General features: G+C 43.1%; 2 protein-coding genes across 2 annotated transcripts, besides 2 other annotated features; one reads left to right on the plus strand and one right to left on the minus strand.

Annotated features, from left to right (window-relative positions):
- Window positions 1-3,875: 3,875 nt before the first annotated feature.
- Window positions 3,876-3,925: a sequence feature (Short protein (EAE97_007564, KAF7937768.1) was converted to a misc_feature.).
- A 60-nt stretch (window positions 3,926-3,985) lies between these two features.
- Window positions 3,986-4,022: a sequence feature (Short protein (EAE97_007564, KAF7937768.1) was converted to a misc_feature.).
- A 1,184-nt stretch (window positions 4,023-5,206) lies between these two features.
- On the minus strand, window positions 5,207-7,560 carry EAE97_007565 (uncharacterized protein; the record flags this gene model as incomplete). Its single annotated transcript, XM_038878079.1, has 9 exons — window positions 5,207-5,400; window positions 5,458-5,557; window positions 5,610-5,716; window positions 5,769-6,194; window positions 6,257-6,566; window positions 6,625-7,118; window positions 7,177-7,299; window positions 7,432-7,460; window positions 7,547-7,560. The coding sequence occupies 9 exons, from the start codon at window positions 7,558-7,560 to the stop codon at window positions 5,207-5,209; spliced, it is 1,797 nt and encodes a 598-aa protein (XP_038730917.1).
- Window positions 7,561-9,676: 2,116 nt separating this feature from the next.
- EAE97_007566 (uncharacterized protein) lies at window positions 9,677-12,673 on the plus strand (the record flags this gene model as incomplete). The annotated part of the gene is made up of 1 exon (XM_038878080.1): window positions 9,677-12,673. The coding sequence occupies one exon, from the start codon at window positions 9,677-9,679 to the stop codon at window positions 12,671-12,673; it is 2,997 nt and encodes a 998-aa protein (XP_038730918.1).
- Window positions 12,674-13,929: the final 1,256 nt, after the last annotated feature.

Genomic DNA, 13,929 nt, shown 5'->3' on the forward strand with positions numbered 1-13,929 from the left:
TATATCACTCAATGCTTAGTAATGAGTAGGAACCTAGATAGTGCTTTGCTTAGTATTCGACGAAGAGAAGAGGGGGCAGAAGTTGATAATTTGAGGAATATATCAACGATTTTTGATTCTGATATACTATATCATCAAAATCACCACATATGGTCTATCCATCTCTTTCCCTTGAATACCACAACCATAGCACTAATCCCGAATTCTGTTAAGATGCTTCGAATTTATTCATTAGACACACAGTCACACTTGTGCTACGTTCTAGAATCAACCTTGCATCCCAATCTTGGGGAGGAGAAGAAAAAAGAAAGACATAAAGTTAAAACCAAAAGAAAAAGAAAACCCAAACAACACAAAAGCAAACAAAACATCAACCCCTCAAATCCATCCACCACGTACTCCCGATCATCAAGACATACATACATATATGAGCACTCAACCCACATCACATGACCCATCTAAACTATGAGACTACCCACCTCAGGATAGTTTCACTGACAACACAACACCACACTACACTACACATACCTATGACAAGACAAGACAAGACAAGACAAGGCAAAACCAGTATGGCAGGAAAACACAACAACCTCACTTATCCTATGAAATACAACATAAGCAACACATCCCTTCCTCCCCCTCTCCAGCGCGTAAACACAATGAAGAAAAAAGTCCTGACTCGAGCACACGCTACGAATTCCTGATATGTATCTGCATGCGAAAACCAGAGGAGCAGGCCGCTGCAGAATCCATGTTCTTGCTTTGCAGTAAATATACCTAGTTCTTCTATTCTATGGTAGTCGATCTCCCCAAGAGAAGAAAAGAAAGAAAAGAAAAGAAAGGAAAGAAACTCTCGATACCAAAAGACAACTTCCATACCATACCAATTATCCGATCACCAATCCACACTCTCAGGGTCTTCTCCGATAAGCAGATTCTTAACACAAAGATTATTTATCTGTCTACCTAGGTATCTATCTATCTATCTATCTACCCATCCAACCATCTCATTCGTTCCCCCAACCCAAACGCTGTACCCCCTCCCTCCCTTCCTCACACGCCGTACGATCCTTCATGCACGAAATGAATCATGTTACTCCCACATACATATCATATCGTACATTTGCAAACTTTCTTTTCATTCCATCATGCTGTGTACGTACGTAGATACTCTGTACCGTACCACGGTAACCTTGTTGAGCGTCGGTAGGTAGACAGGCAGGTAAGTAAGTTGAGTCGAATAGTATTCACATTATTATATCATGACTTCTTATCAAGATACGCACCTCTAGATATCTACTACTGGGAGTAATCCTCAAGGTTAATCCCCAGTTGCGAGACAATGCTATTGCTATTGCTAGTGCTACAGCAGACACACACACACACGTAAGGCGAGCATCAAAGCATGTGAATATTAATGTAATCTTCAAATCAATCACCACCCCAATCAGTTTCAATTTCACTCAATCGAATGAATGAATAATTAGCATGTGCAGCCTGCGCAACAGAACGAAAAAGAATGAATAATAAATCCTCGGACCCTTCCTACTTCCCCCCACTGACAGTCTAACACCACCCGAAATCATCTAGGCGGCCCCATACGAGCCATACCTAGCTGCAATCACTCCAGGGTCAGCGAAACGAAAAGGGTTTTAGGAGGTGGGGTGCGGTGCATCATTAGACCATCTCTTCCACTGAATATCAAGCACCGATTCCCAGATTCACAGTCTCACACGACTTTTATACGATATCCGGGTGAATGTATTACCTATCCATTTGCTATTACCTACTAGGTTGTGTACGATAGCGGGGACGTATTATGATGCATCCATTGAATTGGGTGAAGGAGGGCGGCTCGGGAGGGTCAGATGCTACATGGTTGGGTGAGAGGTTTGTGCGTTGTGGTGGGGTAAAGCAATAACACCGCACGCATGCGCCTTGGTCCATTGAATAATGGGAGAATCGGAGTGAATGCAAGCGATTCCGATTCCATCCTGGAGATACTTAAGAGTTCAACTTCTTTCCAGTAAAGTCTTACAACCACAACCACGAAAGAAAACAAGTCTACCTCCCTACCACTTACTTCATATCAACAAATCTTCAAACAACCTAAACCTTTAACAACCACCATCTCAAATCTATCAAGATGCCTGAAGGACATGGATGCAACTGCGGCGAATCCTGTATGTATCTCACTTTGGTCCCTTGTATCACATTCTTCGGATTGCTTGAGCTGGTTGAGAATTCGAACTAATACTATTGTTAGGCAAATGCGAAAAGGGCAACTGCACCTGCTAATCGGTTCTTCAATATGATACGCAATTCCGTTCATTAAACACCTTATCATCTCTCTCGAAATGACCTCGAATTTCCCATCGAAAATCCTCCTTCTCTTCGATGCGAACAAAACATCTTGATCTTGTGGGCGGACGCTTTTCTATTTAGCCGGGTACGCAATGGATACAGAAAGATTGTCGTTGGGTTGGATTTGATGCAGCAAACCTGGGGGAATGGAAAGCTTTTGATATCTGGGTTTCATGCGGAAAGGAAACGGAAAGGGAAAGGAGTTCTCAAACTTGCTTCGATATCAAATCAATTGTCATCTTGACTCCAAATACTTTATCGTATTCTGCTTCCAAAATGTTGATCTTTGTGATTGTGACATGAGAAACTCTCGATAAGATACCCCACTACTTTATACTCCCCCTTGCGATAAATGCGAGGTAAACGCAGGTAAATCCTCATTGCACGACTTACCAATTGTATTCCCTTTCATTTTTTATGAGTCTACATTAGTTTATCTTATCATCAAAGTATCACACGCCTGCGGAAGTCTTCCGCGGGCGGGAAAGTTTCCTCGTGGCCTTATGAATGGGCTACAATCTCCCAGCTTGATCCCATCCCAGTATCAAGTCCAAGGATTCGTCAGCTCAAGACTCCTAAGGCTTTCCCGACCACACCTACATTGTCATACAGCGCAAACGCTGAAACTTTATCCCCTTCGCGACTCAAGCCTCCATAAAGGTGATGCCACGTCTTCAAAGCCTTATTGTCTTCCATCTTATCAATGCATCCTTTTGTCCAGAGTGTCTCAGCCTTGCCATCTCTGCCCAGGAATGGATAAGTCACATTGCCCAGGAGCCTTCAAACATTATCTTAGAAGTATAATGTTGAACTAGTACCGTATTGACATCAGTGTATCCGAGAAACTCTCCGTGACTTTATCCAGGTTGCTGTTTTGCCGCGATTGATTGTTCTTCTTCGAGCAAGCTGCATCATTGAATATATCTTGAAATTTCCCGACGTCGTGTCACCTCAGGTGAGGCCATGCTGCTTAAGATCGGTGCAATAATCGTGTAACAATATCTTACCACACTCTTGCCGAAATACCCCACTGTCAATGAATTCATGCTCTCGGGTTACCCAAAAAAGCAAAATACTAACGTGAGACCAAGATCTCCGGGGAAGGACACCCACGCCGTCGAGTAATCGTTATCGAATGCTGGTTGATCACTTGCCTCTTGTTCCGCCTGCTGTGTAATTCATGGCATCTAACTTTAGTTTGGGGACCCCTCCTTTCTCAATTTGTCAGGATGAATCCTGGAAGCGTAGGTCACTCGCCGGTCGTATTCTATGCCTCGCACTCTAGCTTCTTTTCGCAAGCTCCCGCTGGCCAATCTTTGAAGCTTATAGCTTCTATCTGTGAGTATAAGTATCTGCTTTACTCCCTCTTGTTTTTGTTCTTCTTTCATCAGCAATACATCAATACGATCGATCAAACGAACATCCACACAAATCACCACGATAAAACCAACCGATACACTCCACAAACAAAACACCAATATTCATCATGTCTCCATGCTCTTGCTGCACTCATGCTGCCTCTGAAGGTTGCTCAAGCACCTGCAGCTGCTGCAAAGACAAGGTATGCGAACTTCTTCCTTGCCGCTGGGCAGGCACCAGGTATTAACAGACACCACTGTAGCACTGATCGCATCATCCCTCAACCTCTCCTCACATAATAATCTCACAAGTATTCACCTCGTCGCTCCGTCATATCACCAGCCATCTCGACCAAGACAGCGATGACCGAAGACCACGAGTGAGAAGACCAGTACACCATGTGATGAGTTGGAATAGTGATTGATTCTTGCATTGAGAGGAGTTTCTGCTTGTTATGTTTCCTAGGGATGACCTAGTGGATGTATGCTATCTTCTTGGTCGGACGTCGAGGAGATATAAATGTGTTGTTTGCAACGGACGGGGGTTGAAGCAGGGTCCACTTGTTTTTGGTTGTTGATTTAAGATAATTCATCACACTCGTTCAAGTAACTTTTGGATTTGATTGGTCATAACGAACTCCGTTGTGTATGTGACCATATATTTTTGTCGTGATAGCATAATGCGAAGCTGTTCTTTGGATTCGCAATTGACAGTCACCCCAAAATGAGCAAGTGCGTGGATGGGTCTTGGCTGAAGCATCTTCGAGATGATTGCACGGCCTGGACGAGACGAGCTTTAGAAACAGAACTCTTAGTCGTTCCCGAGACGAAGTGTCTCTCAGCGTGAGAAGTAGAATCTGATTAAACTCGCCCGCTTTGATCAATTTCTCCCTTCCCAAGTAACTGGACGAGGGGTCGAACGTAAAGTAGGTACCTAGGTAATCAATGAAACGTGAACTTTGCGCTAGAATTGAATGACGAACAATAGATTTCTGAGTCGAGGTTCCAAGAAGGAGAAGGGAAAAGCTTCTTAGGATTTTTATGAAAGAAGAGGATTTTATAGAGTCGATGTGTTTGGCTTTATAATTCTTTACAAGCAAAAAGCATCTAGTAATTAACACCTTGATGGATACCTCTAAAGTCTGTGTCACTCACTATCAACACCTTGATGGATACCTCCCTACCTGTCTTGTTTCTTGCCTATTGCGTGATCAATGTATTCGTCATACCTCCTATAGATGATGAAAGTACTTATCTAATGTTTTACCCAGAAGACCTTGCATTCGACCTGCATATTCAAGTCGTGAGCTGTTTATCCTCACTGCAATTGAGAGTCGTTCACTTGCTTCAAAGGATGTATTATACATAAGGCTAGTATAACTTCTATTGGAGTTAACGCTGGTTTCGCCCATAGTAACCTGTGATAAATTGGGTTTCTGGAACCCTAGCGCAAATCTATATTCTACCATGCACGGTTGTAGCAATCATTCATCAATAATATCCATGTAGCCTTCTATAGCCTCTTGGCCATGGTTCACTGGCACGTTTTCTGAGCATTCCCAAGCTTCTATCAACCTATTACGAATATGTGTTGTTGGCAATGCATGTTGTTGCTCAGTGTATTTCAATACCTCGAGAACACACCCTCGGTCCTCGATATCTGTAAACTGTTCGCCGCCTGTGTAGGGATGTGATTAGTTGAATTCGAAACTTGATGACGAGAACGTCAACCTACACATAGAGATAGCCATATACGCTATGTTCATCGCGGATGGAGACTTGTGGTTCGATATTGCTACGCCACAAAGACGTTTAACGATCGTGTTTATCTGTGCCTAGGGGATCATAATCAGTTTAGCACTCAAAGTTATACATGAGAGAACATACTTCGATGTCTTGTTTAACTGCTTTGAGACCTGGTCCCAACCTAGGTATCCGGGGATTGTAAGTTATGAGTAGGATTCGAGAGATATCCATGTGTTGATGCGCAGTGACTATTAAATTTGATGAGCATCGGATTATTGCAAGTTATCGGGAACCACTTACCATGGCAATCAGATAAATACCATATCTCAGGTAGGGCCCGCCTGGAATTCACAGCAGCAGCTCTATCGTATAAAGCATCGAAGGATTGTGGACGTAAACTTTCCCAACCTTCGTGATACTGGACTAACATGTCATAGTCGCCATTGGATTTACTGCCGAGGCCGTAGCAGTATTGTAATACATCAGCACAATGGACAATTGTTCGATAAGCCCATGTGAAGTCGTCCGCATACTCGAGGGATCGATATTCGTGATACTGTAGAGGCATATGAAAAGGTCTCTGTCTAAGAAACGCCATGTGAACTTCTTGTCTGTATGCGACACGAAACGCAGCTCTACGAAGGCTACTGTCAAGACCTCCTGATGCTTGAGCTGTGAGAAATACTTGAGTTCCCTTTGGTGCCCCGTCTCCCCCGCTCAAAGGTGCTATACAACACAATATATGGTTAGTCAAAGTAATCTAACTTCATTGAATAGGAAAAGCAAACCATCGATCTCTTCATAAAATCTCAATATCACAGAAGCAACCAGTAGATTTTCGTCATACAAGACATCGAGATTATCTGATACAGATACAAGATGCTCTGTACACTTGCTGTGATATTCAGCAGCAGTCTCCATATTTAAGTTGGGGAGCGGATTTCCGTTATATTCAACCATGCCATTGATCCTATACCGTTCAAGCCGGCTAAGGTATCTCGCGGATGCTGTGTATATAGCATTGAGAAGTGCGGGACAATGTTTCGCCCTTTGTGGAACTACTAATGCAAAATGGCGCTCCGGATCACAGAGGTCGAACTGAAAATAGGAATAAATATGAGCAAGGGGGTGGGCTTTATTTGAGGGCTGTACATACCCAACCAGCTAGTTCATCTGCAAAATACCTCAAAAGGCAAGCCTGCTGTATTTCTGACTGAGATAGGTCATCCACAACTTCATTTTGGACATTCAGTTCTCGAGGGAAGATTGTAGATAAGTCATAATCAACGGGCCGCTGATGCACTATTTCACCAGAAGTATTTGGCCCAGTGAGATATCCATCGGTCTTTGCGGGTCTTCTTGGGTAGGATCTGACAGCTGAACGCTTGCTTGAAGCAGACGAATTGTCATCGTCTACCCTTCGCCTCTTTACCGGAGATCTTTCATGATCTTTCGAAACGGACTTTCTAGAAGCTTCAGTACGGGAGGTAGCAGATGGCCGCCGCTCGATTAATCCTGTGGAGATAATTGGGTGGGTGGTTTCACCCCAATTGGCAGTCAAATCCGATGTAGATGTGCTTTCACGTCTAGCTATCACTGTATATATTTCGTCTAATTCGGACGACTCATCGATAAAGTCGTCAGAACCAACTAAATAATTGTACGTGTGAATAAGGATAACTGGGGTGACATTTCAACCTCTACTTACTTTTTCCAGGTAATTTTACCCATACTTGATTTTGGAAATTGGAATCGTAACGGGCACTGGAGCCATGACGAAAACGTATTTTTCCAAGGGAATTAGAAAAGCTCGTATGGTTAATTTCGTCGTCTGAGTAGTTATGTTAGGTGTTGAAATGAAGCATAGGGTACAAAGCGACTTGACAACAAATCAAGCGCATGTATGAATTTACGCTGTCGAGGAGCCAGGGTAGGGACCTGTGAACTTCACAAATACACCTACCAATATGGTTCTGCTCAATTGCAGAAGACCTAATGATTGCATGTCAGCCAAATTCGATTGGATAGAAACATTTCCTTGTGTTTTGTGTATTAACTTCGGCGGTGAGATTGATTACCTAGGACTTGACATTGAAAATTCAAGGGAAGTTTTGATATTCTTGTGTGATCAATATCATTACTATCTGAAATCTTGGCTGTAAATAGCATTTAGAATTGCTTGAGGCTCAATGGATGAAATATCGAACATAGACACACGACCTCCAAGAATTTATGGATGGTATGGTGTAATAGCAAAGCAATAGAGTAAGTAACATGCTGAACTACAGGAAGGTGGGAAGACGTGGGGGATCAGAAAGCTGGGGTAGGAGCATGGGGGATACCCTCGTGTAGGTCTTTACCTATCCACCGAATCACCTAGGTATCTTTTCTAACCAACTCGAGATACAACAGATTTGTAGTACCAGCAATTGTTACCTGTCAATTGTCATGATATGTCTTGAATCATACAATACCCGTCTCCAATCAATAATTTCTTGAGATGTCCAGAACATTTGACATTTGATGACAGAAAGAAATGATGGGTGTACAGTTTCGCATGTTCGTTCGGCAGATACTTATTGTTTAGCATTGGAATCTCGAACTTCGAGTGAAAGTGATCCCACAGCCTTTAGAGTCTGCATATACCAGAATAGAAGCTGCAAGGCAAAGCAGTCAGAAACCGAAGATGTTCCGACTGCTGGGATATCGGTACACAAGTCTGCACAGTGATTGTCTGATGTCCGATGTCTGATGTCTGATGTCTGATGTCTGATGTCTGATGTCTGATGTCTGATCAACTAGGTATTCCTTAAATGCATACTGATGCAATGCAGAGATATCTATCCCAAATGCAGCGAAAAGAATCCGATTCATCCTCGCCATCCTCGCCACTAATAATAATGTTGACAAGGACCGATGGGCGTCGAAGAAAGTTGAAGAAGATTGTGTTTCACGATCATGTGATTTGCCAGCGAATGTTCTGTGGACGTGAGAAGGTTTATTATTATACTATTGAGTCGATTGGAACCTTCCCTGCCCCCCCTACGTAATTCGCAAACGCTCGTTGATACAAAAGGTTAAAGCTAGCAACTTTGTAATGTTATCAACTTATTAACTCTCATTTAGTCATCATATGATGCCTCATTCTATCTGGTTCTCACGTTTCATATAAAAGAGAGCAAGGCTATCCCAGTTACAGGAAAGGAAAGAGGCTATTCGTCCACAGTAGATGAATAGACAGATATCAATCGAGCTACTAGGTCGGTATTCATTAAGTCCTGTGGGCAATGTACAGTGTAAGTCTCTGGGTAGGTGCGGAATCCACTCATCAGTCCTACATCAATCAATCAATCAATCAATCAATCAATCAATCAATCAATCAATCAGAACGTCAAGAATAATTGAGAATTTCAGAAGGAGGCATGGAAAGTACCTAGGTAGGTGGGTAAGAAAAAGAAGACGGATGACCGAGAAGTTTCTAATCCAATCAATCAATCTAAATCAAATTGGATGTTCTCCTCAATCACTTTGTACAACGACTTCATCGACTTCATTCAGTACTCATAATTAAGTATGCTTGTTATTCATTGGAGGTACCGGTCCTGAATACGTATCCAGTTGAAATGAGAGGAATGTCGCGAAACATTCTTACCAGCAATCAGGTCCTAAACCTCAAACACCTAAATACTGTAATGTAACTCCTCTCGAATTCACAATCTCTTGGATTCAATAATTCCACTCCGTGGCATTCAATTGAAGGTTATTATTGTTCGTGAGATTATCCTTCATATTGAAGTTGTCTCTTCCTTCTTCCTCTTCTTCTTCTTCTTCTTCACCTCCTTCTCTTCTTCTCCTTTTCCTTTCTCCTCTTTTAGACTTCTCTCTCTCCAATAAAATATGTTACCGTACCACACCGGGACCTTGTTACCAAACCAAAATTGATAAGACCTCATTCATTTCGCATTTAATAAAAAGCTTCGAGGCTAGGCCGTGGATCCCCTTTAAACTTAACGGTTCTGCTTTGACAGTACCAGAAACTCAAACCAAAACCCAAGTTTGTTATTCTTAACTACCTATCTTTATTAAACGGCCACCTGTACATGCCCTCCATCTCGTTCGACGTAATGAGATGAGAGATATTCCATAGTCGCTTTTGCGCCTTTGAAAATCGATGAAATTCCCAAAGATAGATTGCCAAATCCACTCAAATGACAGTGCTTAAAGACGCGCTTTCGCGATCCGATACATTTTTGCGACCCCGGTCGGAATATATTTCGAGTCCCGGCGTGCAATCCGACGATTCTACACCTTCAACGCCAGATAAAGACCACGAACGAAAACCACGAACTGTGCGAAAACCATCGCCCGGTCTTGCTGCTCGACTTGCAGCGTTAGGTTTTGGAAAAGATCCCGATCCAAATTCAGCAACGACAACGTCACCAGTTGACCGAATTGGCCGCATTCCTGAAGATCAAATTCGCCAACTTGATCACCTCCACCGCGCTAATTCTACGAGTTCACATATTCACCGACGAGGTCGAGCTTGGAGTGGCAGCATTGGTCTCTTGACTCCTCAAGTAACTGGAGGTAGCTTTAAAGAGACCAACCTCCGAGAGATTAACATTAGTGACACGCGAGTACTTGACGGTGCCACGCAGTCAACGCCTTCGTTTGATAACTTTGGTCATCAGGACATGACAACAAATGTTGACCTTATAGGAATGGATTCGCAGAAGTATCGGTTACCAGAACATACAAATAGAAATGGCACGAAAACAATGGCAGATATAAAGCAGGCGCACATCGAACGATCAATACCTCCTGTAGAAGAGATTGAAATACCTCCACCTCCTATTCAAAAAGACGAAACACCTCCACCTCCTATTCACGAAGACGAGACACCTCCACCCCCCATAGCTAAAGATACTCCGCCAACTGCGACAACACCCAGCGAATCTTCAAATGACGTTTCATCCTACTTCAATCCCTTTGGTCATCAACGGGCCGGCTCAATTTACACGTTATCGCGAGCGTCTTTTGCAAGTCAACTTGCTCAATTGACGTCTTTGCAACTACCAGATGCAGCCTCGTTGTCAACGAAAATATCCGCCATTCCCAGCTCAAAATCTGCCTCAAAGGCATTGATGGGAGCCGCAGAACAAATTAAAAGTTGGATATCGAAAGCATCAGATGTTGTCTCTGGCCTAGATGGAGAGGATGATGTGGAATGGGCAGCAGCTGGCGGCAGAGAAGGTTTGGAGGAAGTGGATAATGCGATTACACGCTTCGAAAAATTAATTAATGTTTACGTATCAGCCATCGAGTCTTTACAAGAACGTCCGGATATTGCTACGGTTCCTGCAGACGAACTTCAAAAGGTTGTACTACAGGTAGAGAGCATCCTTCAGGAATGGGAAAAGATAAGAAGAAACCTCAAGGGTGTGAAAAACTCGGTTGAGATTGCTATGGAATGGGAGGAATTATGGAATACAGTTTTGGGAGATATAGGCAATGAAGTGGACATTCTGGCGCGACTCGTTTTTGAAATGGAGGAGAAGCGGCACAAGTCCTTGGCAGAAGCCGACAATGACGGAGTTGATATCAAAGAGCTGGAGACAATTGTAGAAGAAACGCCCTCATCTAAGTCGAGGTTACAGGCCAATAGTCGATTTGGTATGACATCTTCAGCAGCCTTTCCCCTGAGCCCCAACTCGCCAGTTACACCGATAATGGCGCAAGACGATTCAAGCCTCTTAGCATTGTTTGCAAGAATGCAGCCCCTGAGAGCTTCTTTGGACTTTTTACCTATGAGGTTATCAACGTTTCATGCTAGAGCCGAAGCAATATTTCCCACGGCTTGCGACGAGCTGGAAAGTCGACGAGGTGGTTTGGAGAAAAGTTGGAACTCTCTCGAGAAGGATGCTGAATCATTACGAAGGGAACTTGGCGAAGATCGTTGGGTTCTCGTCTTCCGCGGTGCGGGTCGACAAGCTCAGAAAATGTATGAATCTGTCGAAAGAAGTTGTGCCAAGTTGAAGGAGTCTCTCGATACCGGTGTTCATCTAAACAACCCTGCTACAATGGGCAAGAAGATCGAAAGTTACGAAGCGAAGAAGATGCACTACGGTCCAGCCATTGAAAGAGTTCTATCAATCATCGAGAAAGGAGTGAAGGATCGCCTCACAGTCAATGGTGAAATCTTGAGATTACACTCAGATATGCAACAGAGGTGGGATTCATTGAAAAATCAAATGAACGAATTGGACACAACACTCGAAGAACTCCAGTCAGATCGCAGAAACCAGCAGCTCAGAGATTCAATTTCGAGTATGGTTTCGAATGATCGATCAACCATTGGAAGCTTGAACAATGACACACCAGGAAGTTCGCCAGCATCCTCAGTGATCATGTCAAATTTAAGTAGTAAACTTGACCCAACTACACCCGCAAGAAATGGAAAGCTACGTTCCAATGGCAGAAGTAGTGCGGCTGGAGCAAGAAGAAATTTAAGTGCTGGACAACCTCCTCGATCTTTTAGTCGAGCTTCCCCATCCCCTATTCCTCCCCGTCAAAGCTCTGCAACACCAACTGGTCGACTCCCCCGACCTTCCAATACACCTAGTGACAACCGACCTCGATGGAATACCAGCACTAATACCAGTGATATACTTATTGGCCATGGTTTCAAACCTCTTAGTGTCACAACACCAAGCTCCACCCAATCGAATCGGTCTACTAGATCCAATACTTCTGACTCCAAGATACCACTACGAAGCCCACTGGGCCGCGGAAACACAGCCTCTCCGGTCATACGAGAACCTACAACTCCTTCGGGCAATAGACCGGCTTCACGAACAGTACGACGTGACCTCTCTACCCCTGGACCATACTCCCAGCATACACTATCAGTTAATTCACCTTCCCGTCCCCGTGTTCTGGTTAGCAAGTCTTCCATGTCCAATTTGACAGGCAATAACCGTCGCTCCTCGATGCAACCCTCATACTCATATGAAGCCAGAGCTAGCAGCCCGGTAGTTCGAAGACCCGCTAGCTCGTTAGCTACCAGCAGAAGGATAAGCCTTCTTCCTACCCCACGGGGCAGAAACTCGGAAATGGCTGGCAGGGATAGTCCCGCACCAAACAGAGGCAGCAGCACATCCACAACTGATAGCAAAGGTAATCCCAAGAAGCAATGGAGACCATAAATCCTCTCATCAAATCAAAGCTCTTGGGTTACTGAAGCTCTTGAAAATGAGTTCCGGTGTTTTATCGTTCAACTTGAATCAAACACAGCATGGTTTTTAGGCGTTTTTTCTTTCTGTACCACGCCATTTTGAAACGCGCGATGTCTTTTAGCGAATGGAATTTTTGTGCTATTGAAATTATACAGTGTGAATGGAGCATTGAAGGAGTTTAAACGGTATGGTCGAAACTTGTCTGCACAAGATTTCACAATCCACATTTGAAGGTTATAGAAGTACAATGGATTGGAATGTGACGGATTGGAATTTTGGGGTGATGAAGAGGCTGCGTGAGGTCAACGATGGAGAATGATACCATTACTTGTATGATAGATAAATTAGGATTGCTAGGTAGTTAGCGAAGCGAAGGAAGACTGTGATACCCTTTTACTATAACCACAGATGTCGACGCTTTTTTTATTTTATAAAATCGAATAATTTGTGAAGACAGTTTGATAACTTTTATCCCATGTTCTCTTATGCTTCTCTCTAACCTATAAACCAACTTCATTCACCGCTACTTGGGAGGCCGGAAAGATCGTATCCATCGTCTAGATATAAAAGATATATGGGTGTATATAATATAATAAGTAATAATTGTAGCACATGATCATCCATAAGTGGAGGGAGGAGGACGTTTCTATCCTTTTCACCTCAGTTCTTACCTTTTCTAATTTCTTCAATACATATCTGAGTATATAGGCCATGTAGGCAGATATGTTATAATTCCTCCCTTATGTAGATGCTCTTATTAATATCATATCACTATTCATGAAGGTATACCCAGAAACAGACCAAACTTCGAGTCTCCCTACGAGTAAATTGATGACTTATTAACTTGTGCATGAAGGGAATTACCAAACGCTTTACATGATTCGCTCTCCATCATAGAACGATGAATAAGAAAAGTGGAGTACATATCGTCACTTTTCTCCGTTCAACCCCAGATTTATGGGGACTGCATCTTCCGGTTTAAAGAGGGCCGAAATCGCCGGGGAATACTGGTCCTTCTTGAAGTGAAGCTTGATTCTATTATTGATTTTTGAGTGATATTACTTGTGTCTGGTGTCCCATTGATTGGATTGTGTCTACCGACCTATATTCCATTGATTATTATTATATTGTGTAATTTGTTTATTTTTCCATAGGTATATGGGATAGGTATTTGAGGATAGAAGGATTGCATCAATTTATTATATTCTTCGACTGTTGTACAAAAG

The sequence above is a fragment of the Botrytis byssoidea genome (assembly GCF_014898295.1).
Source record: "Botrytis byssoidea strain MUCL 94 chromosome Unknown BBYS_015, whole genome shotgun sequence".
NCBI lineage: Eukaryota > Fungi > Ascomycota > Leotiomycetes > Helotiales > Sclerotiniaceae > Botrytis > Botrytis byssoidea.